Source organism: Aythya ferina, assembly GCF_964211825.1.
Source record: "Aythya ferina genome assembly, chromosome: 12".
NCBI classification, from domain to species: Eukaryota; Metazoa; Chordata; class Aves; order Anseriformes; family Anatidae; genus Aythya; species Aythya ferina.
Genome location: NC_140308.1, coordinates 12,875,286 through 12,898,395, shown reverse-complemented (window position 1 = coordinate 12,898,395; position 23,110 = coordinate 12,875,286). Strand labels below are relative to the sequence as shown.

Sequence of the window (23,110 nt, the reverse complement as noted above, 5' to 3'; positions counted from 1 at the left end):
GACGAGAGGACTCTTATGGGGGCACCTGTTTTTCTCTGTCCCCGGGGGGGGGGAAGATGGAGCCCTAACAGCACCCCACTAAGTGTGAAATGCCAAATCCCAGCCCTGAAGCTGAGGGTCCTGCACAGGAGCTGTGCTGGCTCCGGGGTCAGGGACACCCCAGTGCAGTGGCCTTTCTTGTGGGCAGCAGGGACAAAGCCTGGTCCCTCCGAAGGGGCCACAGGTGTGGCCATGCAAGATCCCATGAGAGCCATGAGCCCTTGTGCATGAGCATCCTGGAGCAATGAGCAGCTCTTTTATATTTTGTTTTTTTCTTCTTCATTCAATAGTTGGCCTCAAGTTTTCCATGCTACACACCAGTCAAACCCAGCTTTAGGCATCCAATTATTCATTTTCTCATGGGTTTTCCTATGTCTGCTATCTGCACAGCCAAGACCTTCACAGACTTTGAAGAATCTCCACAATACCCCTCTGAGAAGAGCGGCGTTGTTACCCTTGTTCCACAGACGGGAATGGAGGCACAACGAGATTCAAAGCAAAGACTGAGCATGAATCTTGGATGCCTGGTGTGGGACGTTCAGGGTCAGGCTGTTTTGCCAGGATTGTGAGCATGCCTGAAGCTCAGCTCCCCGCTCTCGCTGCCAGCGGTGCCAGTTCAGCGTTTTGGCAAGCGCCAGTGCACGTGGTTCGCGCTGTAAATGAGGACACACAAGTGGGAGCTGGTGGCAGCGATTTCAGCAGCCACGGAGGCCGGCACGCTGCTGTCCACCTTCCTCCATCCTGCTTAATCCCCACTTTGTCCCCTTCCCCATCACCCCCTCTCTGTTGTGCTGGGTTCAGTCCCTTCTCCCCTCTGCTTCAGGGCCTCCTGCAGCTCCTCTCCTCTCCCCGTCTCCTCTCCTTGCCCGTCGCTCAGCTTCCCACAAGCCAGCTTTGCTTTCTTCCTCTCTGCTTCTCCAAGTCACACTTGTGCCGTTTTTAGCCTTGCAGCTGTGACTCCACATTTGGAGGTTCAGCTGGCCTGCAAGTATTGCACGTGGCAAAACATCACGATTTCTTTAAATCTGTAAAAGTTCCTTTAAAACTGTAAAAATACCCAGAGACCTGGGGAGTTGTACGTTCAGCACACGGCCTGCTGGAAGGACAGACAGGCCCCAGGTCCCGGTGTTTTGGTTTAGTTTCTGCTTAGTGGCTTTGCCCTATATCCCCTTCTGCAGCATTGGTTTGCCACCAGAAAGCCACGGTGGAAAACCGCTGTGGATGTTTGAGAACAGCCAGAGCAATGAGGTGGCTCCTGGTGCTGTGTCCAGTGCCTGTCCCTAATTAATTGGTCATTAAGAAACATGTCCCATAGCTGGGGGACTCACAGCTGCTGATTTGAGGTGTCCTGCTCCAGCTGGGACAGAAGGGCTCTGGTGCCTACACAGACCCAGCGGCCCACTCCCTCTTGTCCTATCATTATCTACCCAAGTAAAGAGTCCCTTCTCCGTCCTTTTTATAAAACCCCTTTAAGTTCTGCAAGGTCACACTGAGGTGTCCCTAGAGCCTCCTCTTCTCCATGCTGAACATCCCCAGCTCTCTCAGCCTCCTGTTGGGCCTGTGATGGCACCTGGGGCCCACGATGGTGGCTGGGGACTTGAGGATGGCAGCTGAGGCCCATGATGGTGTTTGGGGCTGCGAGGATGGTTAGGGACCACGATGATGGTGGTGGGGTTCGTGTTGTTGTCTGGGCCCTGTGAGGGTGGCTGGGGCTGTGAAGGTGACCGGGGACCATGGTGATGGTTGTTGGGGACTGTTGGGGACTCTGGAACGTGTCCAGAGCAGGGCTATGAAGGTGGTGAGGGGTCTGGAGCACAAGTCCTGTGAGGAGTGGCTGAGGGCACTGGGGGTGTTTGGGGAAGAGCAGGCTCAGGGGAGACTTCATTGCTCTCTGCAACTGCCTGAAATGAAGCTGTGGGGAGCTGGGGTCGGCCTCTTCTCGCAGGTACCCAGTGATAGCAGCAGAGGGAATGGCCTCAAGTTGTGTCAGGGGAGGTTCAGGTTGGAAATGAGGAGACATTTCTGCTCAGAAAGAGCAGTCAGGTGTTGGGACGGGTTGCCCAGGGAGGTGGCGGCATCACTGTCCCTGGGGGTGTTCAAGGAAAGGTTGGATGTGGTGCTTGGGGACATGGTTAGTGGGTGACATTGGTGGTAGGGGATGGTTGGACCAGATGATCTTGGAGGGCTTTTCCAACCTTAATGAGTCTAGAATTCTACTTGGAGACATGGTTTGTCCCTGTGTGTTCTCAAGGAGATATTCAATGTGGTGCTTGGGGACACGGTTCAGTGGGTGACATTGGTGTTTGGACCAGATGATGTGGAGGGCTTTCCAACCCTGATGATTCAAGGATTGTACTTGGGGACGTGGCTTATCCCTGGGGGTGCTCAAGGCGAGGTTGGACGTGGTGCTTAAGGTACATGACAGTGGTGGCAGGGGGTGGCTGGACCAGCATGGCTGTGCCGCCCCATCTTTTTAGCACACCAGCAGTGCCACCCATCATGGCGGCCACACCGTGAGGGGGGGGCACCACAGCGCAGGCTGCGCGCCGAGTGGGCGTGGCCACCCCCCGCATACACAGAGAGGGGGCGTGGCGCGCGGCGGTGACGTCAGGCGCGGGGGGGGCGGGGCCGGGCCGTGCGGGGCGCGCCGGCGGTGGCGGAGCCAAGATGGCGCCGTGCGGACGTGTCCGGGGCCGCGGGCCGGGCCCCGCGCTCCTCCCGCTCCTGCTCCTCGCCACAGCGGCCGCGGCGGCCGGGCCGGCCCCGGGGGCTCCCCCGGTGCCCGGAGGGGCCCTGCAGGGACCTGGAGGAGGAGCAGCGATGGTGGGAGGAGGAGGAGGAGGTGGAGGTGGTGGTGGTGGAGGAGGAGGAGGAGGAGGAGGTGGCCCGCGGGGGCCCCGGAGCGGTGTTGGAGGTGGAGGGGGGGGCTCCGGCGGCGGCTGGAAGCTGTCTGAGGAGGCGGTGTGCCGCGAGGACGTGGTGCGGCTCTGCTCCAAGCACAGCTGGGCCAACAACCTGGCCGTGCTCGAGTGCCTGCAGGATGTCCGCGAGGTGAGGGGCCGGGCCGCGGGGGGAGGCGGCGAACAAAGAGGGGGGGGGCGGGGGGGGCGCTCAGGGGGTCCCTCAGGGCCCCCTCAATGCCCCCTCAGGGCCCCCGAGGCGCTGCAGCCCTCAGGAGTTCTCCAGGAGGGGGCCCTGCTGGCCCTCAGGGGGGCGCTGAGGGGTCCTGGGGGCTCCCCCGTGGTCTCTGTTTTTTTTTTTTTAGGGTCCTGGGGGGCTCCGGGGGTCGCCACCCAGCAGGCAGGGGCCGTCAGCGCTGCCCCCACGCCGAGGGGGTGTGAGGGGGCCGTGGGGGGGTTCCTCTGCTGTGGGGTGGCCTCAGGGGGGTTTTGGGGCCCATCCGCCACCCCGCTCGCTGGTGGGGTTTGGGGGGGTGTGGGGGGGTGGTTTTGGTGGGCAGGGGGCGGTGCTGGTGCTGAGTTTTTGGTTTCCTTTCTGTCAAGTCCGAGAACATCAGGCCGGGGCGGTTTTAAGGCTTTGAGCAAGCGGGGAGGTGTTTGGGGGAAAAACTGCTCGTTTCTCACCCGTTATTTTGGGGGCAGCAGACGGCAGCGACTCGATGGCTGCTGTCACCGAGGGGAGCTTTGGGGTGGGCAACCGGTGGTGATTTCCAGCTTAACCCCCCCCCCCAAAGACCTTGGTTTGGGTTTTTAATCCAACTTCGGGTTTAACGTTGGACATGCGAGGTGCCGACAACAGCTACCCTGATGCCTGAGCCCACCGGGGCCCCAAAGTGCTCGGGGTTTGCTGCAGGAACACCTCGCCCCATGCCGGGGGCTCCGGGGCCCTTTGTAGGGCGGCGCCGTCCCCGAGCCCCTCCGGGTGTCCGGGCTGCAGGAGGTGCCTCAGGAGCCAGCCGCCTGCCAAAAGACGAGCCCTTGTTATTCCTTTCTTTCCAATTGTGAGGCTCCTCCCTTCTTCTTTCTTTTTTTTTTTTTTTTCTTTTTTTTTTTTTTTTATTCCTCACGCTCCCAGTGCTTATTGGTTTTCAGCCATTTTAGCGCACAGGACCTCTCAGCGGTGCTGTTCAGCAGCTCTCAGCCGGGATGGTCGGGCTGTTTTATGGAGTTCAAGGGGCTCGGGGGGGTGCCTGGCTTCGTTTTGGCAGGTAGGAGCCCGGGTCAGTGCTGAGCCTGCTTGTGGTTTTCCTTTCCCTTTGGGGTCGACATCCCAGGCAGCGGTGGGACACCCGGGGTGAGGTTTCTCCCCAAAGGAGCCCCTGTTCAGCGAAATGAGTCGTAAATGTTGGGCTGCACGTGGGCCAGGCATCCCCTGGGGGGTTTTCTTTGTGCCGGAGGCAGCAGCTGAGGAACCGAGTGGTGTTTCAGCTGTTACCCCTATTGGAAAAACTTCTTGCAGCTGGCGTGGGCAGCACCTGAAGTGTAGCAGTCCCGTCTGGTAGGGGGGAGAGCGACGACAAGCTGAAGTTTTTGGAGCCTGGTTAAAAAAAAAATAAAAATAAAAGTTGGGCTGCAGCAAAAGGCAGCTGCCTTCTTCATGGCTCTTCAGATGGTTTTGTTTTTCTCGATGGAAAAGTTCCTCTGAAGTGGAGAAACTTCCAGTTTGGAACTGGGAGCAGTACTGGGAGCAGCACTTTTTTTTTTCCCCCCTTGATAATGTGATACGGAATAGTGACGGTACTCTAAAACCAGAGTAATCAGGAGCTGTGTGAAACCTTTCTTCAGATTTCGTAGCCTGCAGGTGAGCGGGATGACTTGTTCTGGTGGCCTGTGTGAGCGCCACGGCTGTGTGGTTCTGGTATCTGCCGCTTCGGGGCACGTCCTCCCCTTGTCCCTGCTGGCTGATCGTGAGATTTGTGGTTCTGGTTGGTGGGTTACAGGGGAATGCTGAGAGAAGCTGTGTAACAGGAACTTAGAAAAAAATAAATAAATAAGATAGAAACAAGGTAGAGCTGTCAAAAAACCCAAACCTTGCTTTTTAAAGGTCTGGCTGCGAGAGGTTGCTTGTAGCCTGTCGATTTGAAGCGTTCTTAACACAGGTAGTTGAGCACTGCGTAGTTTTAAAATTCTTTCAAAAAAACAAACATCAGACTGATCTCAAATAGTTCTACAAAGCCAAGGAGGTGCTGGAGGGGACCTGCTGCCCTCCAGGTGTGGTCCAGCTGCCTGAAACCCAAGGACAGGACCTCCCCTTGCTCTCCCTGCTTTCCTCTCCTGGCAGAGCAGTGCGAGGCTGCTCCTGACCCGCAGCATGGAGCGGGCTGAGCCTGCCAGCTTAAACGTCCTGGTAATCAGCAAAACGCACGTTTGGGTGAGTTTTCTGAGTGCTTTTCTTCTTCTACTTCAAGTGATTTGCGTGCTGGTTGCGTTGCTGCTTGGAGTTACTTCAACGTTGCCATCAGAGTTCTTGTTTTTATCTGAGCAGTTTCATGCTGAGACATGGAAGGAGCAGAAGCGGGGTGCTGCGTGCGTTTGTCTTTCAAAATTGTGTTTTAAAGAGTGTTTTTCCAAGCGATTCCCGTTGCCAGCCTGCTCCTAGGGAGACTTCAGAGCCTGCCTGTCTCTGAGTGTGAAGGCTGCAGCTTGGAGCTCTCCTTTACGAGCTGCCCATTAAGCTAATTTTCGTGGTGGTTCTAGTACAAAGAAACCCATGAAATATTCACATATTTGCCAGGTGAGTTTCTTTTCATGTTTAATGATGATTTGCATTTGAAGCATGACCGAGTTGTTGATTTTTGAGGTAGGAAACATTAGCAGGTATGGAAATACCTCAGCCAGGGAAGCACTGTACGGGTTTCTTAGCATCATTTTACTGTTAATGCATCTCAGGTCTGATTAATCGGCGAGCTAACTCAGTGTCATGATTGTTGAGCATTGCCCTTTTAAAAAAATACATATATAAAGCATTTGTGTGGGCTAGCAATGACAATGCACAACTACCAATGTAATTTTGATGCAGGATAAGGCAAAATAATTTTTGTTGAGCTCAAAGGGTCGCGGTGGAGGTGGGACAAGCCCTTGGGGTTTGGGCTGCTTCATCTGGAGGGGATCAGCTGCTTTGGTAGCGACCTTACGGCAGGGATGGGGTAACTGGGCCAAAATGCTCTGCTTTTTGGGGAAAAACACACCTCTTTTGGCATTGGGGACGGGTTAAGGACAAGGGAGGCCAATCCTGAAGCCTTGAGGGTGGTTGTTTCGCTGCTTGCTCTGCGGGGTTGCTCCGGCAGTGCCTACAGCAGGATCATCAGCTTCAGACATCAGCACACGCAGGGATTTGTTTTTAAGGCGATGATCAGAAACCTGGAGGATGTACCTTAAGCCTCGCCGAGGGCTTTGCTTACGCTGTCCCTTTTTTCTGAGGGCTGTTGAGCCGGTGCTGGTTCAGAGCCACCCGTGTGGGGCACGGGATCCAGGGACTGCGACATCCATAAGGGGAACAACTTCTTCCCAGCAGATGAAGTTGAGCTAATTTGAGAGGCTGAATTAATGACGGGACTGGAGCTGGAGGCTGGATGCTGTATGAGGGGAAGCCCCTGTCCCTGTCCTGGAGATCTCCAGGTAGCATTCTGCCTTGGGCTGGGCTTGACGAAGAATTCCTGGTGGTTTGTGGTGGGTGCAAGTTGATTTGGACCCTCGGTATGGTTTCTCCTCCTCCTGTAGCCTGTAGAGGGGAGATGGATCCTCCAAAGGGGAAGGAGCGGAGTGGTTTGGCTCGGGAGGAGGGGATCAGGAAGGGTAAGGTTTGGGAGAACAACGAGCAGCAGCAAAAGAAAATGATGGAGGTGAGACTGGAACACCGCAGGTGGCTCTGGAGCCACAGTTCTGTTCTGTCCCCAATCTTTCCACGTGCCCAGGTACTACAAGCCCAAATTCCTCCAGGCTTTTATGGTCACGTCCTTCAGTGAAACCCTAAACACACTTCAGCAGCCTTGTTTGTGATGGGGACGCCTTCGGCATCTGCCTTTGGCTTCCCGTGGGGTGCAGTGAGCCTTGCGAGCCCGGCGTGGGCTGGCTCTGATCCCTGAGCAGCCCAGTGGCTCCTCACCCCTTTTATACTGCCTCGTGTCCCCATGTGTGCCTCCAAGCATGAGCTGAGCGAGCCGTGCCATGGTTTGGTGACAGAGTGACCATCTCAGCCCTCTAGGTAGGTGTGTGGCAGATCCGAGGCTGGGTGGTGGCAGTAGGGCCGGGTACGGGTGGTTTTTCCCCCTGCTTACAGCCCCTTCTGCTTGGGGACATCACGTTTGGAACCAAAAGGTTTGAAGGAAGAGTTCCTAGGCAGGCTGTGTGCCGTGTTCCTGGTCCAGGGATGGTGTCCAGATGCTCGTTCTCGATGGAGCAGCTTCCCAGCACGTGAGCACCGCTTTCCTGGTAGGCTCCGCTTGTCTCGCTCTGTTGGGAGGTGCGTGCTTGCTTCTGAAAAAGCCTTGCAGGTATTCTTCCTGATTTTAAAAAAAAAAAAAAAAAAAAAAAAAGGGGGGAAGAATTGGACGGATAAAAGGTCCAGGTAATTACCTTTTCATTTGAAATCTTGCTTCACAATAACTTTCTGATCTTCTAATTTAGTTTTAAGCTCTGTGAAGTTGGTTGCTATGGTACTTAAAATAAAATCAATCAGGGCTGCTGGCTCTGTCATCGTGGGGTCCTCTCAGGTTTTGGGTGTTTGGTTCCCAGGTACCCGTGGCGCTGGGTCGGGTCAGGAGCACAGAGCTCTCTTCCCCAGGCACCAGCTTATGGGGTTTAAGGCTGCTGGTGGGCATCCAGTGCCTCTTTGTCAGGTGGCAGGGGGACAGATGCACGTTAATTGTGCTGACACCAGGACGGGGACGTTTATTCGCTGCAGTTCTTTTGGGCAGAGACACAAACAAAATATTAGGAACAACTGGAGCAACAAAAAGGTAGGATTTGATGTGCTGAGCCTTGCTCTACGTGCCCACAGTGCTTTCAGCTACTGCAGCTGCAAGAGTGGAGCGTGTTTGTGAAACACTTCTCATAGTTCTTTGGTCCTGGGCAGGTCGAGTCCCTCCTGGAGGTGGCAGCCGGCTCTGTTGGTGCAGCTGAGGTGAACAACCCCATGGCAGCCCTGCTGTGTGGAATTATTCAGCCAAATGTGCTGGGTTCTGCTTTAAAACAAAATGCCTAACCCACCCCAACACCTGTCTGTGATCTGGTGCTAGATCCGTTGGGTTTTAGCAGGAGACTTCACTGCTCCTCCTTGTGCTCAGTAGTTTGATAATTGAGGCTTTTCTAGACCGTCAGGTCACTGCCTGGTAAAATGCTCGCCACCAAGCGAGCGGCAAAGCAAGCTCAGCAGAGCGTGCCTTCTCTGAAGGGATGAAGTAATTGCCCTACAAAAAACTCGTGGCGGAATTAAAAAGAAAAAAGAAAAGCTGCCTGGCTCCTAAACCTGCTGCAGCAGTCCAGAGTCAACGTCCATCGGATGGGTCTCCAGCTGAGCTGAAGGAAGGTCTGGAAGAAGCTTGAAGTGAGTTATTGTTGTCAGCTTGGTGTCTGTCCCTGCGTGTGGCCTGTCCTTTAAGCCTGTGGGTCTAAAGAAGTGGATGGCAGCATAATCCTTGTACTGTAGGGTTGGACAGGCCAGTTGTGACTTGGAGCCCCCAGTAAGCATGGGCAGAGAGAGCTGTTGGCTGGGATTCGCGCTTTCCAAGCCTTCTCTGCTGCTCCTCACGTAACCCTTGGGGTTCCCCCTTGGTTTTTTGGCTGTCAGTTCAGAGTTGGTGCTACAAGCACTGTGCTCGTGGTGTTTGGGTGTTGGAGACACGTGCTGGGTGTGCTGCTGTGCACAGCTGCTGGACCTTGCCAAAGCCTTGGGAGCTGACTGCACAAGCACCAGGTACGCTGGCACAGCTTTTCTTGCTGCCAACCTTGTGAACGAAGGCTCAGTCTTCTGCCTGTCATAGTTAGCATTGTTAAAGGAGCACGGAGAAGTCTCTAATTCCCATTTAATGGCTGGTGATTGGAGCTGTGTTCCTAACGAGTCGTGTGGAGCACTGCGTGGGGAGGGCTCGTCAGCCGGCCTGGGACAGGGGACATTCACCGTGCTGTAGTGTGGTTGTGATGGGAGGTGTCTTGTAGGAACCTTCATAATCCATTTTTTCTGCTTTAAACATAGATTTTCTGCGAGTGCCTGCTTTTCAGGCAGGGATTCAGCAGGATTTCAGGTGAGCACTTATCAGAGGGAAACGCGGTTAGGGGCTGCTCAGCAGCCATGGCTAGAGAACGGCTGCTCGAGTCAGTGTCTGCAGCAGGAGTCAAAGGTCTTGTGGAAGTGGTAACGTGGCCTATTTCTCAGCTTCCAGGCAGCCGTCTTCACTCGTTTTGTTTCTACTTAGCCAGATCAAGTCGTTGTTTGGGCAGAAGAAGCCAAAATGCTGACTTATGGCTCAGGTCCTCCCTGCGTCTTGTGCAGTGAGCGATGGTGGTGTTGAGCCTGCCTCGAGAAATCCCAACACAGCATCAGACAGAAGTGTGGGGCTCTTCCTTTTTCCCCACATGACGAGCCATCACCAAAAATCCTCCCGTCCCAGCCCACAGCAGTGTGTGGTATCCTCGACCAGCGCCGCGTCTGTTCTGCCTCGGGGCCGTCCACACCAAACCCAGTGCTCGTGCTCTGAGGCTGTGTCATTCCTCTGAGCAGCTCCCAGCTGAGACCAGGTCCTCTTTTCGAAGATCTGGTGTGCTGTCTGAGATGGGCCAAGTCCTTCCTGTGGGTTACGGTCGGGGAGCAGGGATGGCTCCAGATAGCACGGCAGCGTTATCAAGGTTGCCATCCCGACGTGCTCCTGGGGAGCTGGGACCTTGTTGGGCTCTGCTTTGGGGCTGGGATGTGGGGAGGTCAGGGGTTTGCCTTAAGCAAAAACCCACCTCTGTGAATGTAACAGGACAGTAAAAAGGAAGACCTTAAAAACAAGGGAAGAGAGTAACCCACAGCCCTTAGGTACTCACGTGGTCGAGATCCTCTCTGTCACCTCACAACGTTAGCGTTTCAGGTTTAAGGCAGGGTGTTTCATATGCTTTGATTGCTCTGTTCTGAAATGGGGCCAGAAGAGCCTTTCCGAACTGAACTTTTGTTCTCAGGAAGCACTTAAAAATAAACTCGAGGAGCCAGCCCGATATTGCAGCGCGCTGCCTTGGGAGCCGCGCTGCTGGAAGCACTTCTGAGCAGCCCTTTTGGGGCTTGGCACGGCTTTCCTTCGGCTCTTTGCTCGCCTGGTGCAGGCTCTCTCCTAGCACTAAAAGCCATAAAACGAGGTGAGGCAGGAGGTCAGCTCTGGAAGGTGGTGGAGCGATGGCTCGGCTCCAGGAGCGCTGCCCACGGGTGGCGTTTGGGGAGCTGCTGGCTGCTTTGTTGTGCCCTGAGCAACGCCGCATCGACGTGGATCCCACCCGTAATGCTGCTTTGGGTGCTGTGCTCAGGCACAAACCCGGAGCTTTCACAGTGAGATTGCTTCTATGTATGCTGCTAACCCCAAATCACCTGGAGACATGAGCTTGGTGCCCTCCTGCTGCTCCTGCTTGGAGAGAGGGATGTGCCGAGGGTCGTCTCCTCCCCAATTCATGGCCATGCTCAGCATTGAAGATGGATGCTCTTCTTTTTCCTTTAACATGGAATTCGTTATATTTGTTGTTTTTCACGTGTCAAACCGAGGCCACGCTAACCAAATCTTAATCAAGTCTTTCCAAGGCACAAGAGCTGTTCCTCCAGCCTGGTCTCGTGCAGAAAGCTTTCTTTTTTTCCTAGAAGCATGTTGTAGTGCCCCACGGGGTGAGGTGGCCTTTGGTGCTGATAAAAGTCACGGACTTGGCCTGATGACACGAGCACGGTGGCTGGAAGGAGCGAGTGGCTTTGAGGAAAAGCAAATAGGAGGCTTCTGTCAGAACCTTTCAGTGCCTGGATTGCCTGGCACATGGCTGGGATTTTGGCCACGGGAATATTGATGTTGAAGTCTTAATGGTTTTGGCTGGGTGACAAAGCGATAGACTCCTCCTTGCCCTGGAAGAGGGGTAGGATCAGCTGAGTCTTCCAGAAGAGTCCTCCAGTTGAGTTTTCCCTCTTACTGAGGGAAACACGGCTAAAAGCTGTCGGAATTGCCCTTGCTCCCTGGAGAGATGCCCATGGAGTGGAGGCGAGGCTTGCCCTGCTGGTCACGCTCGTGCTTGAATAACCTGACATACCCCAAATTATTTCGTGTGATCAAGGGCTGTTTGTTTTTTTTTAAGGTGTTTAATTTTTACAAAACCCGTTAGTGAACCTAAGCTGAAATTTTCTGAGCTGAGCAGCGAGTTGCAAGTAACTTAAAGAGAGCCCCCAGTTGGCTTGGGGACTAAATCACTGTGGGATTGCCCCTCTCCCATGAGGGGAAACAGCTCTAGCTTGGATTTCTTTACCAGTATTATCTTTTTTTGGCTCTTTATGGAGGAGCTGGCCTCTGCGGGCACTCCCCAGGACATTTCAATGTAGCTGCTGCCAGAGGACCTCAGAGAGACTCTGGGGGTAAAACGCGGTGTGTCCAGCGGGGCCTTCAGGTTCCAGATGTAGCTCGTCCACCTGAAGACTTTCTGCACTCGATTCGCCTCATTTATTCCCAAATTGTTTGCTTGCAGCCCCGTTCTCTGTTTCTAATGCTTCCTTTTGAAGGAGGGGTTGTCTTGAGTGTGTCCGGCCGTTCAGGGCAAGGAGTGTGCACTGCATGGGATCAAAAGCCTGGCTTGGGTTCTTTTAACATGGTGATAGCAGAGATGGGGTGGGCTAACTACGTACATTTTTAGGTTTTTCCTTTCTCAGCCGGTCACCTTGTCTCGTGGCAGGCAGGGAACAGATCATAAGGTTCTGATTTCCCTTCCCCAGGGGTTTTTGTGCTTCTCCTAAAAAGCTTCTCCTAAAAGCCCCGTTTGTAAGGCCAGCCTTCCCTGGTGCCGAGGCACAATCTGCTTACGGCTTTCAGCACCTCATACAATTAACACCAATCGGGGCACGTTTGGGGTCTAGGCAACTGATTTGACTCATGGAAACTAATTAAATTTAGGAACAATTAGCTTCCAATGGCTGCTGGCCCTCCTGCTTCGGACGTTACCATCCTCGGACAGACCGAGCTGTGAGCTGAGGCCCCAGAACTGGCAGCCAAAGTTCAGGAGAGGAATTGGTTCGGCTCCACGTGGGATGGATGGGGCGAGGATGTGGTGAAGCCCTGGTGCAGGACGAGGTGTCCCTCCTGGGGGCTGCCTGGGGGGGGTGAGCACTCTGCACCTGTGGCACGCGGCCGCGTAAATGAATTCCGATGAGATGACTGGGGAGCCTAATGGAAAGCATGCTTTAATGAACCCCGGCTAATTACTCTATTAAGTTCTTGATCAATACACAGGAGAGGCCTCAAACTACTCACAAATTTATTTATTTTTTAAATCTGCTATATATATATATTTAAATTCTTCTGCATATAATCAAAACAACTGGGGATGCTTGGTCTGCAGAGCTCTGGTTCGCTGGGGCTTTAGGTGTTTGGAGGCCATCAGTACTCGAGGCTGAAGCCTTAAATGCTCCCAAAAACTTGAATTATGAAAGTTTTAGGGGATGAAGGAATGGGTTTGAAAGAGCTGATAATTGGAGGGAACGCAAGTTTTTGAATAACGTTATAAATACCTAGATTATTCCAATATTTAGATATATTGAAATCTGTTTTGTGCTGTAGGCTTGGAACCTGCTTCACGTTCCTGCTGCAGGCTGAGGAGGCAGGAGGTGTGTGTGGCTCCCTAACAGAGGGCAGAGCCTGGAAATACTTGCATGTGTGTATGTCGAGGTGACCCGTAGCAGAGCCGTGGCTGGTGGTATCTCACACTTGGTTTTCTGCACTTCCCTGTGCGTGAATTGGTGTCAGTGGACGCCAGGTCTCGGCGGGTGGTAGCAGATGATGAGGGCACGCTGAGGCTTTAGGCACTGCTCGAATCCTTCCCCCTTCCCGTGCTTTGGGTGGTGGCACGGGGAATGGGAAGAAGCGTGTGTCTTATTTCCAGAAGTGGAGGCACTAAGAGGAGCGCCCTGTAACCAGGCACCGGGTTGTGCTGGCTTAAAAACGGCCACGAGCACCCAGGTCCTGCTGAAGATCCCAAACCCTCGCTGGGTCCCGCTGGATTCAGCAGCTCATCACCAACAGAAGAGATCCCGAGCCCCTGAGCTTTCCCGAATTGAGCCTGGCAGGTGGTTAGGGGTGCAAACAGCCTTAAAGCTCCATTGTTAGACCCCAAACACCTGCATGAACTTGGAGGAAGTCCACGGAGACGTCACCTGAAGGCAGCACGGTGAGAGAGCAGAGCACGGCTGGGTCCTGGACTTCTGCAGGCGTTATTAGAGGCTTGAAATGTGCTGCAAAAACCCTCTGGGAAGAGGCAAAGCCCGTCTGTGGTTTCAGTGGATGCCTGGCGAGGGTCCCGCTGCGTGCTCTGCTGGCAGCCCAGCGAACGTGGGGAAAAGGCCGTGGTCCTTTGGCCTTCATAGGAGCAAAAGCAATGATTTTTTTTTTTGCAGTAATAGCGCAGGATTTTCATCATTTACTGCTTAATTTTGTGTAATTCCCTGGCTGATAACATAATTGAATTTTGAGCTTTCCCTCGGCCTCTTGGGTGCCTGAAAGCAAAGCAGGGTGTCCCGCGACGGGCTGGCTCCTGGCCTTAAACCCATCTCTGCAGGCGGTGCTGAGGACGTGGGGGCACAGCCCCGGGGACCTGTGGCTGAATGGGGATGGCCCCAAACCTTCAGCTCCTGGCCCCCAAACCTGGCTCAGCTGCAGCTCCTGGAGCTCATCGTGGCACCCAATGTGCCCCAAAGGGCTGGAGCCCCGTGGGGGGCTGTAGGGGGCGAGGGCACTCAATTCGTGGAGCTCGGTGTCTGGGATGTGTCCAGCCTGTTGCGTCTGGCTCTGCAATAACAGAAATTAAAAATACAATAAATGAGGCCCGGCCTGGTAATACCGTGGCTCTTTTTTTTTGATCACCGTGGTTATTTTCTAATAACTCCAAGCAATCAATCTCGGAGGCTCTGGATAAAAGAAATCTCAGAAGCTGCACTGCCTGAGAGGCTCATGAGTGAGGGCGAGCAGCACTGAGTGAGGTTTATGGGGCTTGGCCACGTCAGCCCCCTAAACCTGAGCTGAGGGGGGCTCTGATTTACACACAGCTCCCCGAGTATTGTGGGGTGTGAGGCAGCTCGAAGGTAAGGGGGTGTTGCAAGATGTGCTTCCAGGTGTCTGAAATACCCCAGGTGCCTTTTTTCTTTAATTCTGGTGCTGCCAGTGAGTGGGATGGGCCTGTTTAGGCTCCCTCTCTGTTATTTCCCCCACCTGGTGTGGCTCAGGTGGGCTTCTTTGCTCTGCAGGTCTCGGAGCTGCTGTGTCCCCACGTGGCTGCTCTGGGGCTCCTTGCTGACCAGGGATGTTGCTGGAGGCCCCGTGTGGGGTGAGGAATGCATCCCTGTCCTCCCCAGCCCCAATAGAAGGCTGTCTGCTGTAATTTCCTGCTGACCTGTTCCTAATTAGCATGCAAATTAACTCCTTGGTGCTGGAGATGGGAAATCCCTGGCATCTGTTGCAGCTCCAGCCCTCCTGCATTGCCCCTGCTGCAGTGGGGCAATTCCCCTGCTACCAAAAGGCTCCTTCCTGCATTTAACAAAAACCATTTTTCTGGTGGGATTGGGGTGCCTGTTGCCTCTTGCAGGGGGTCGTTTGGGGTGTTGTAGGCTCCTTGAAGCCGGCTGTCAGGAGGGCTGCGCTCCTCGGAGGCGTTGCAGCGATTTTGGGAAGAGACTGTGGTCTGCAGAGCAGTGTTAGGGGTGCCAGCGAGGTGAGGATATCACTGTTATCGGTGCTTGTCATCGCTTAAAATCGAGGTTTTCATTAAATGCTGTTACACACGTCTTTAGGAAGAGGCTTTGTTCATCAGGCAGGAGTTAATTTGGTGTGGGTATGGTCAGAGAGCAGGGCTGTGCCTTTGTCCTTGAGGCATCTCCTTATCCAACATCACTTATCTTTACCTCTTCATCATTCCTGTGCCCCCATCCCCTACCCCAAGGATGGCAGCAGTTGATCGAGTCACATTGTCATGTTCTGCTCAAGGTTCAATAAAACCCCTCTTGATTTTGGGGTCGCAGCTTGTTTCTGGTGCTGGCAACTCAGAGAGATCTTTGATGCGAGCTGGGCAAATCAGGAATGGAAAGGGTGAGGCGGGTAAATGCTCAGAAGCCTGTTTTTCCCCCACGCAGCTGAAGTTTGTTAGTTTTGTGGAGTTTGCTGTTAGTTTGGGCCGGTTCAGTCGCAGGCAGTGCCGCATCCTCACATCGTCGTTCTAGGAGTAGTTCCGTGAAAAACTGCATCTGGAGGAGCCTGAGGATAAGGGAAGACTTCTGAAAAGCCAGCGTGAGTGGCTCTTCAACGCGGGAGAACTGTTGCGGGCTGTGCTTTGCCTTTCGAGCAGGTGGAGGTCTCCCTTAGGAGAATGAAACCCGAATGAAGGCACCTTGCTGCTGGCTGCCTGCCGCTGCGCCGAGCCCCGGAGCTGCACGCCTCCCTGCAGGACAGCACAAAGCCTCGCTCTGCTAATCCCATCCCGCTGCAACTTTCGAGAGAAGACGGGGGAGAAGGATCAAGCCTTCAGCTCAGATAATTGATGGATTAACTCCCTTTTTCCTTATCTCCAAGGGCAGGGAGAGCCGGCTGCTGGCTGAGCCCCACCTGCCTTACCAAGACCTCTCCGGTTCCACCGAGGCTTCCCGTGGTGCCTCCCAGAAATGCCTTGCTGAGCGTTTTATGGGGTGTCCTAGTGCAAAAAGTCAGCAGGCTTAGTGCCCCACCGGGGTTCAGGTCCGTGTGATGGGCTGCTCAGTTTTTAAAGCGGCACAGAGGGAGATGGGCTCCCCCAGATAACCCTGTGCCATGCTGGGGACTTGCTGCCTCCGCTGCTGGAGGGGGATCTTGCAGCAGGGGGAACTTGCAGGGTTGGTGCCTGTCCCCCGAGGCTGGGCAGATGTCCTTGCACCTTCCTGCAGAGCAAACCACAGCCAGTGGGTTTTGCAGAAGTGGTTTTTATTTGGGTAGCTGCGGAGCTCCTGTCCTCCCGCTGCTAGGGGCTGCGCTCGGTGCCATCCTCGCTCAGCTCGTCCTTCAGCAGCGGGGATCAGCCCAGGGCGGCTCGCTGGGAAGCGTGAGAGAGGGATACGTGCTTTAATAAGGCACTTGCTTCCCCGTGGAACAGCTCGGGTTTGTGGAGGCTGTGGTCTTTGAGCAGTTGGTTGCTTGAGGACGCGGACCTGCCACCGGGAGAGCAGCGCTCGCGCTCCGAGAAGCGGCTTCGCGAGTTCAAATGGGCAGAAGCCTCATTTGTCTGCAATTATTACTTGCAAATGTGTGAACCTGTGGGAAACTGCCGCGCTGGCACTTGTGGTGACACGCCGGGGAGCTTAGTCAGAGCAAAATAACCCTCCTCGAAGCAGGTCGGGTTTGGCGCGGGGGCTCTTGCGGTTGCCGCATGCCTCCAGCAACGCCGTGCTGGCCTGCAGAGCGCTCGGGCTGCAAGCTGTGGGCTCTGCATACAGCTGCCGGCGTCGCTGGTAAGGAACGAATTACCATTTTTGCTGTTCCTCTTGGTTTTGAGACCCACGGTGCGTCTTAGCACAGGAAGACGCGTTGGTGAAGGCTTCAGAATAAGGCCTGAAACTTCCTGAGATTAATCTGTAATTGGCTACCTTTTTTTCATCCGGTTTGCATTCTGCTCTGCCACAGCAGAATTATATTTATATGTATTTATATATATATATACGTGTACCTGCCCATTTATTTATCTGGGAGCAGGGCAGTGGCAGCTCAGGTTTTCCCATGTCACCTTCACCGCCAGCGGCTGCCGTGAGCAGCTTCACATCTGAAAAGCAGCAACTGAGCGGCTCCCCCACCCCCAGGGGTTCCTGAGAAGCAGGGAGGGTGACTTTTATGGGTTTGGGGTTTATTCTGTGCTTGCAGAGTCAACATTGTTGTAAAACTGCAGCTTGGGCTTTGATAAGCTTCGCTTGAATCACTTTGCTTAAATGCACCCAAAAGGACCCCAAAAGCCTCACTCTGTGGGATCTTGGCATCTTGGCCTCTCAACGTCAAGGCTAGTTGGGTAATTTGGTAGATTATCAGTTATAAAAACATCCTCAGGTGCCTCGGGTTGCCCCAGGGAAGCTGGTAGATGCCCTGTTACAGCTCCAGATGTAAACCTGAATTTACCGAGTGCAATTCTGGGGGCTTCAGGAAGCCTGAAAATGCTGGTTTTTTGGAACGCTTGGTCCATGTGCGGTAAAGTGAAAAATGCCTGAATGTGGCAGTTCTTAACTAGCTCCGAGGCTTTTCTGTCACTGCCTCTTGTTCCTGAGGGCAGCTGGGATGGAGCTAACGTGGTGCCGTGCCCCCGGATCGCCGGAGCCAGGAGCTGCGCGGCTGCAAAATGCAGCTGGTGGTGGTGCACCAACAGAGGAGAGACCTGGCTCTCCCCGCACAGGGCAGCATCTCCTCCTTCCTGCAACATCTGAGCTCAGATGTAGTTGATAAAAGGGAAGCCATCGTACAGGGATTTTTTTTTTTATTGGGGGGAAACCCCGATGGTTGCATCTCGGTGCCAAATAATCGCTGGAGGAATCGCGCTCTTGGGTTTCTTCTCCATCTGCTTCTGTTTTTCAGATGCCTCAAACTCTGCTCGTGTCACGCTTGGGCTCGTACCCAAACGGTGCCAGCGGAGCCCTGGATGCTCATTTTTTAGCCTGTGTTTTCCTGAGGCTCAGTTTCCACCCAGAAGAGCAGCGTGTGCCTCGTGGCAGAGGCAGCTTCCCTGCTCTTGTGCCAGGCACAAAGGTTCCTGCCTCACCTAGGAACACGCAGCTTCTTCCTGCTGGTGTGTAGTGCCTCTCTTCTGGGTTTTGTCTTGCCTTGAATTGTCACAGGACAATCATATCTTCAGCCTCTTCTCTACTCCAAGTTATATGACAGGAGTAAAAATGCCTGCATAAATTACTTGATAATCTGGGGGGTATTTGTATGGAGGCTGGCACCCAGCAGCTAATTTCTCCCTGAGCAGGACTGCCTGGTCTGGTCAAGGACACCAAAAAAAAGAAATAAAAATAATACATTTTATATATTATATATATAAAAATTTATTTATTTTTTTTGGCAGCGGTGTTGACCTGTGCATAAATCATTTTGGTCTTACCTTGGTGTTGCAAAAGCTGCACACCACCAGCACCTTTTTTCCCCTTATCATTCAGATAGAAATGTGCTTGCAAGGGACTTAAATATTCACGTGGGGTAAAAAAAAAAAAAAATAAAAAAGGCACCTCTGTGAGGGCAGTGCCATTGGGTTTTCCCCTGCACGCCCCCAGGAGCTTGCTGCTGCCTTTGTAACTGTGTCGTGTGCGCAGTTGGGATCTTTGTTCTACTTTGGTATGAGGGGATTTCTTAAAGTCCTCTTCTGAGTGTTACTTGCTAAGGAAAACAGCTTTACTCTGCCTGCTGGGTGGGACCAAATGGTCTCGCTGCGTTCTGCAGCTGTCTGAGCTTTGCCATCAGCGAGCTGCAAGTCCCCATGAAAACTGGGGCCTGTCCGCTGTGGATTTCCACGGGGGCAGAGCTTTCTAGCTCCACGTTCATCCTGCAGTCACACCTGGCCTTCAGGTGGTAGGAGAACATCGCTGTGATGTGAACAACCATCAATGACAGCCATCTACCGACCATCAGCAGTGACCAGCGTGTGCCAAGTGACCTCTGCTACCTGCTATGGACTTCAGCTCTGAAGTTCCCTTGGATGAAACCAAAAAAAAATCAAGGATTTGGCGTGGAGGATCGTGCTAGGTTGGGACGGGGTCACTGCTTTCCCTCCCCGTCCCTCCTTCCCCCGTTATTTCACTCCATAGATGTTAGCAGAGGAGCTGGAGGTGTGCTCAGGCTTTTAATTGCAGCTTGTCTTTATTCATAGCTTTTTAAGTGGGAGTTATGGAAGCGGTAATTGGAAGGATTTGTGTGCAGGTGTCTGGCTCCCCGCTACCAGTAAGGCGTCTTTCTACTAACGCTGCTTTCCAGAAAGCTCCTGAGCTCACTTAACATCCAGCACCGAGTACGTATTATGTTTTTTTTCTTAAGCTTGCTCATCTGTGTGAAACTAGTCAGCTGTAATTTCTTCCCTTGGCCTAAGGGAAGCTGATCTGGCTGCTTACCGTGGTATCATTTTAAATCCTCCGAATTACCATCGCAGCCAGCGTTTTCAAGCAAAGCGCTTGGCTGAGCGGCTCTAGCTATCTATATCACGATTGAGCCCAGCAGTTTGAGCTGAAAAACGCTTTTGCGTTTGGGAAGGAGCCCTCAGAAACACACAGGGCACTGAAGGCAGCTTCCTCCGGCAGAAGAGGCAGCTCCGTGCCCCTGCCTGCCTTCTCCTGGGGACCAGTCAGCTCGAACCCCTGGCATAGCTGCAATAAGGCAGCCCCGAGCCCTTTATCGGAGGGATAAACCAGAGGAAGGAGCTTTGGATCTGCAGCAAGGCTTTTGTTTGCGTCTTCTGAAGGCGAGCGGAATTTTGATTTGCTGGTTTGCTGCTAGTCCCATGGAAACCTTGCTTTCGCGGTGCCTCGGAAGACTTATTCACGTTGAATTCTGTTGAACAAAATCCAAATGATTTTATCTGGGGTTAAAATAAACATTTGAGTTTGCTTTTTCCTCCAGTAACGCAAGGAAAACATTGTGATTCATCCGGGTTAAAGTTCTGCCGCCTCTGCACCCAGCGCCGCCGTGGGCTTGTGCCGTTGAAGAAATGTTGCCCAGGCAAAAAAAAAAAAAAAAAAAGAAAACAAAACAAAAAAAGGAAACAAATGCATGTAAATCAGGTTGGTTTACATCTAGACCCTTCAAACGACTCGTCGCTCGCATCCACCTCTCCCGTGCGTCCCGCTCTCGGGTTCCTAAATAGCGCCGGGCGCGATGAATCAGGCCCGGGCTGGTGACTCACTGCCCTGCTGCTGCAGATGTCTCCAGCAGCCCTTTCTGGAGAGCTCCTCCGATGCGAAACGCAGCTCCCCAGGGAGCAGCCACCAGGCAGCAGCCACCTTCATTCAGTCTGCTCGGTGTTGAAGGAGAACCCGAGCAGTAAAACTCCCCGGTGGCCATGGGGCTGGGGTCCAGCCCCTCCCCGCCGAGCCTCATGCCAGCAGAATTCATTTGGTAAATGCCCTCGGTGTTTATTTAATCCGGTGTTTTCTTGCTTTGCAGTAAGACGCCGCGCTCTGCCCCTTGGCAGGCCTGAAGCAGCCCTGCCTTTTTCACCTCGGAGGAGGCGCTGGCACCGCAGGCTTGCTGAAAACTTCCAGCGTCCCCTTGCGCACGAGGTCCAGGCGTGCGTTGCCAAAGCACAGCAAAGGCTAGCTAGTAAGGGGAAAAAATTAAAGCCTGGGCCATGCCACGTTGTACCAGCTCCAGGAATTAAAATCCCGATCTCAGCGTGGCACCGAGAGGCTCAGCACATCCGTCGGGTCCTCAGCCAGCGTGCGCCCGGCTCGCGTGGGTGCTGGCACCTCGGGCCCGTTGGGCTGGCCCGGAGCAGGGAGCACCCCTGGCAAGTTGTGCATCGGCTGGCCTCGGCTTGGCTTCCTGCTCCCCTCCTTTTTCTCTCTGTGGCTCTCAGGAGAGAGGAGAAGCAGACGCCAGGGAAATCAATTTACCACCACGATTTGCGTCGCTCCCAGGCAGGTTGATTTAAATAAGCCAGAAGCCCAGATTTGAATAATTTCAGTCTTGCTTGAACGCTGTAGTAATCTTTCTAGAGTTTTCTAGGCTGGTTATATTATTTTGTGGCTAATTTTAGCCTTCACTGCCAAGCTTGGTGTTTTTCTTGACTAAATTGATAAGCTCTGTAATTATTTAAATGCTCGCATCTTAATGTTTCTATCTTTTAAATAACGTTTAAAAATGGTAAGGCATTATCTCCTGAATTACTTCTCCATTCATCAAGCTGCTTTTGGATGGAAGTGGCGATTTAATTAAGAAGCAGACGATGAGTATTGTTAAAGCAGAACCGAAATAAATACGGGATCAGAGCAGTTGCTGCACGTGGGAAAACCTCTGTGACTTGTTCGAAGTCTTGCTGTCCTGGTCACGACCTTAAGATTTGCATAAATGACTTTTTTTTTTTAATTTCTTAGTTTATGAAAAAAAAGAGATTTTCAGTTCCTCCTCGGTGGCCTCAGGGTACGGCGGGATGGAGAACACGCTCTGCCCGTGTGGGTTCCTGGAGCAGCAGCTGAAGGCTCGTGGTGGCAGCGTGTTACAGGGCTCCTGTATCGCCGTCCTTAGCACCAGCAGCCCCCTGGGGATCCCCAAAAATCCTGCTCCTGCTGCCCCAGATCACCCCATGATGTCTAGGGTGGGCGCATCTTCCCCAGCCTTGTTCCTGGCTCCATCCCATGGACGCTTGCTTCGTCTCCCTGATGTCGAGGAGAGGTCTCGGCTCTCCTTGCTGCGTGCACTCCCAAATTTCTTGGGTTTCTCAGTGGGATGTGGTGCTGGTAGGCAGCTCTTCGTGACCGAAACCCCTCGCGGCTTGTCCCAGGCACTGCACAGCTCCGTGCTGCTTTCTGAGATCGCCCTCTGAAGCACCAGGCAGCGTAGGGAGCAGGATTTTTTTTGGCACATGTCTCCCCTGCAGCCCTCCTCTTTAGCGAGGGTCTCCAAGTGGGAGCAGGGCACCGTGTGCCTCTGGGGCTCCCCAAAAACATCCCCCAGGCTTCTGTGGGTGGAGCTGAGAGTCTCACTGAATGGATGCTGTGGGGAGTTGCCCCTCACGGCTGCCCCAGGCCTGTTTTTGCTTCCTGCCACCTTCCCAGAGGAGTTCATCGAGGCGTCTCTCTGCGGCTTTGGCCTCCGCAGTGGGACAGGACGCGCTGCTTTTCAGCAACCAGGCGGCTTTCTGCCGAGAAGTTTCTTTGGGAGAGCTCGGGAACGAGTAACGGAGGAAGTCAGCTTTTTTTTCTGGCAGGGGCTGATCTCTTGAAGCATTTTGAAGTCCAAACTTCTGGCCCTTTGAAGCGGTGCCAAGGCAAGAACTGGTGTGCAGCATGGCTCTTCTCAGCTCTGTGCAGTACGGCGTGACAAACCTGAAAATATTTGATGCCATAAATGCTTTGGGACATCCTACAAGCAGTTTTACACCGCTGTCACCGTGGCCTTGGGGAGCCTCAGGTCTCCCTTGGGTTTTCCTGGTGGGTGCGTGGCACCTGGAGCTTTTCTGCTCACTTTGTGGGTACAAAAATGAACTACTGAAAATAGCTCCACGGGGCGTCCCTTAATTCGTCCCTCCCCTTCCAGCTCAGCTAAAGCAGTGTGTGAAACCTGGGGTGAAATAACCCGGGTCTGTGGGAGCTGGGAGCTCGGTGCTGAGCTTCCTCCAAAAAACTCCTTTAAAATTGGGAATGATCAAGGTGAGAGGCTTTCGCTGCCACGGGTTTGGTTTTGGCGCCGCCATCTCTCGGCGTTGCAGGGCGTTTGGAGCGCGGCTTAACGAGTTGAACTCTCCTTGCTCACTAAACGTGTCATTAAGTTACGAAGCCTGCTCGTCTGTTTGGAGCTCCGGTTGTCTCCGGTTTAACTTCTGTATCGCACATGACTCTTGCAGGATTGCAGGATGTGTGAAAATGGCTTACTGTAGCCATCTGCTCGCTGGCACGCGCTCCAGGAAGTTTCAGCAGGTTGGAGGCATGGGTGGCTGTGCAATGGTTTGTTTTTTCTTTTTTTTTTTCCTTTTTTTAAACAAAAGCCGTGTTGATTCTTGCCCAGGCTGCTGTATCTGCTGACGTTCCCCCGGGCTGTTCTGCAGAATCGCTCCTTGCCCTCGCCTCGGGAGGGGAAGGTCTGCAGGAGGGCGGCTCTCCCGGATCTCTCCTCGCTCCCTGCCTTGCACGGGGCTCGTGCTCTTTTCAGCCCTGATACCTGAGCACTGAATTGCCTTATTGTGAGCTGCCCGTCCCAGCGGGG

General features: G+C 53.6%; 1 protein-coding gene across 1 annotated transcript in view; it reads left to right on the top strand.

The window, feature by feature from the left end:
* Nucleotides 1-2,706: 2,706 nt before the first annotated feature.
* GLG1 (golgi glycoprotein 1) overlaps nucleotides 2,707-23,110 on the top strand; it is a gene marked incomplete at its 5' end in the record, with an annotated part of 66,331 nt that continues 45,927 nt past the window's right edge. Inside the window, one exon of the mRNA XM_084533497.1 lies at nucleotides 2,707-3,090. Coding sequence (XP_084389623.1) covers nucleotides 2,707-3,090 — 384 coding nt within the window. The remainder of the gene's footprint in view (nucleotides 3,091-23,110) is intronic.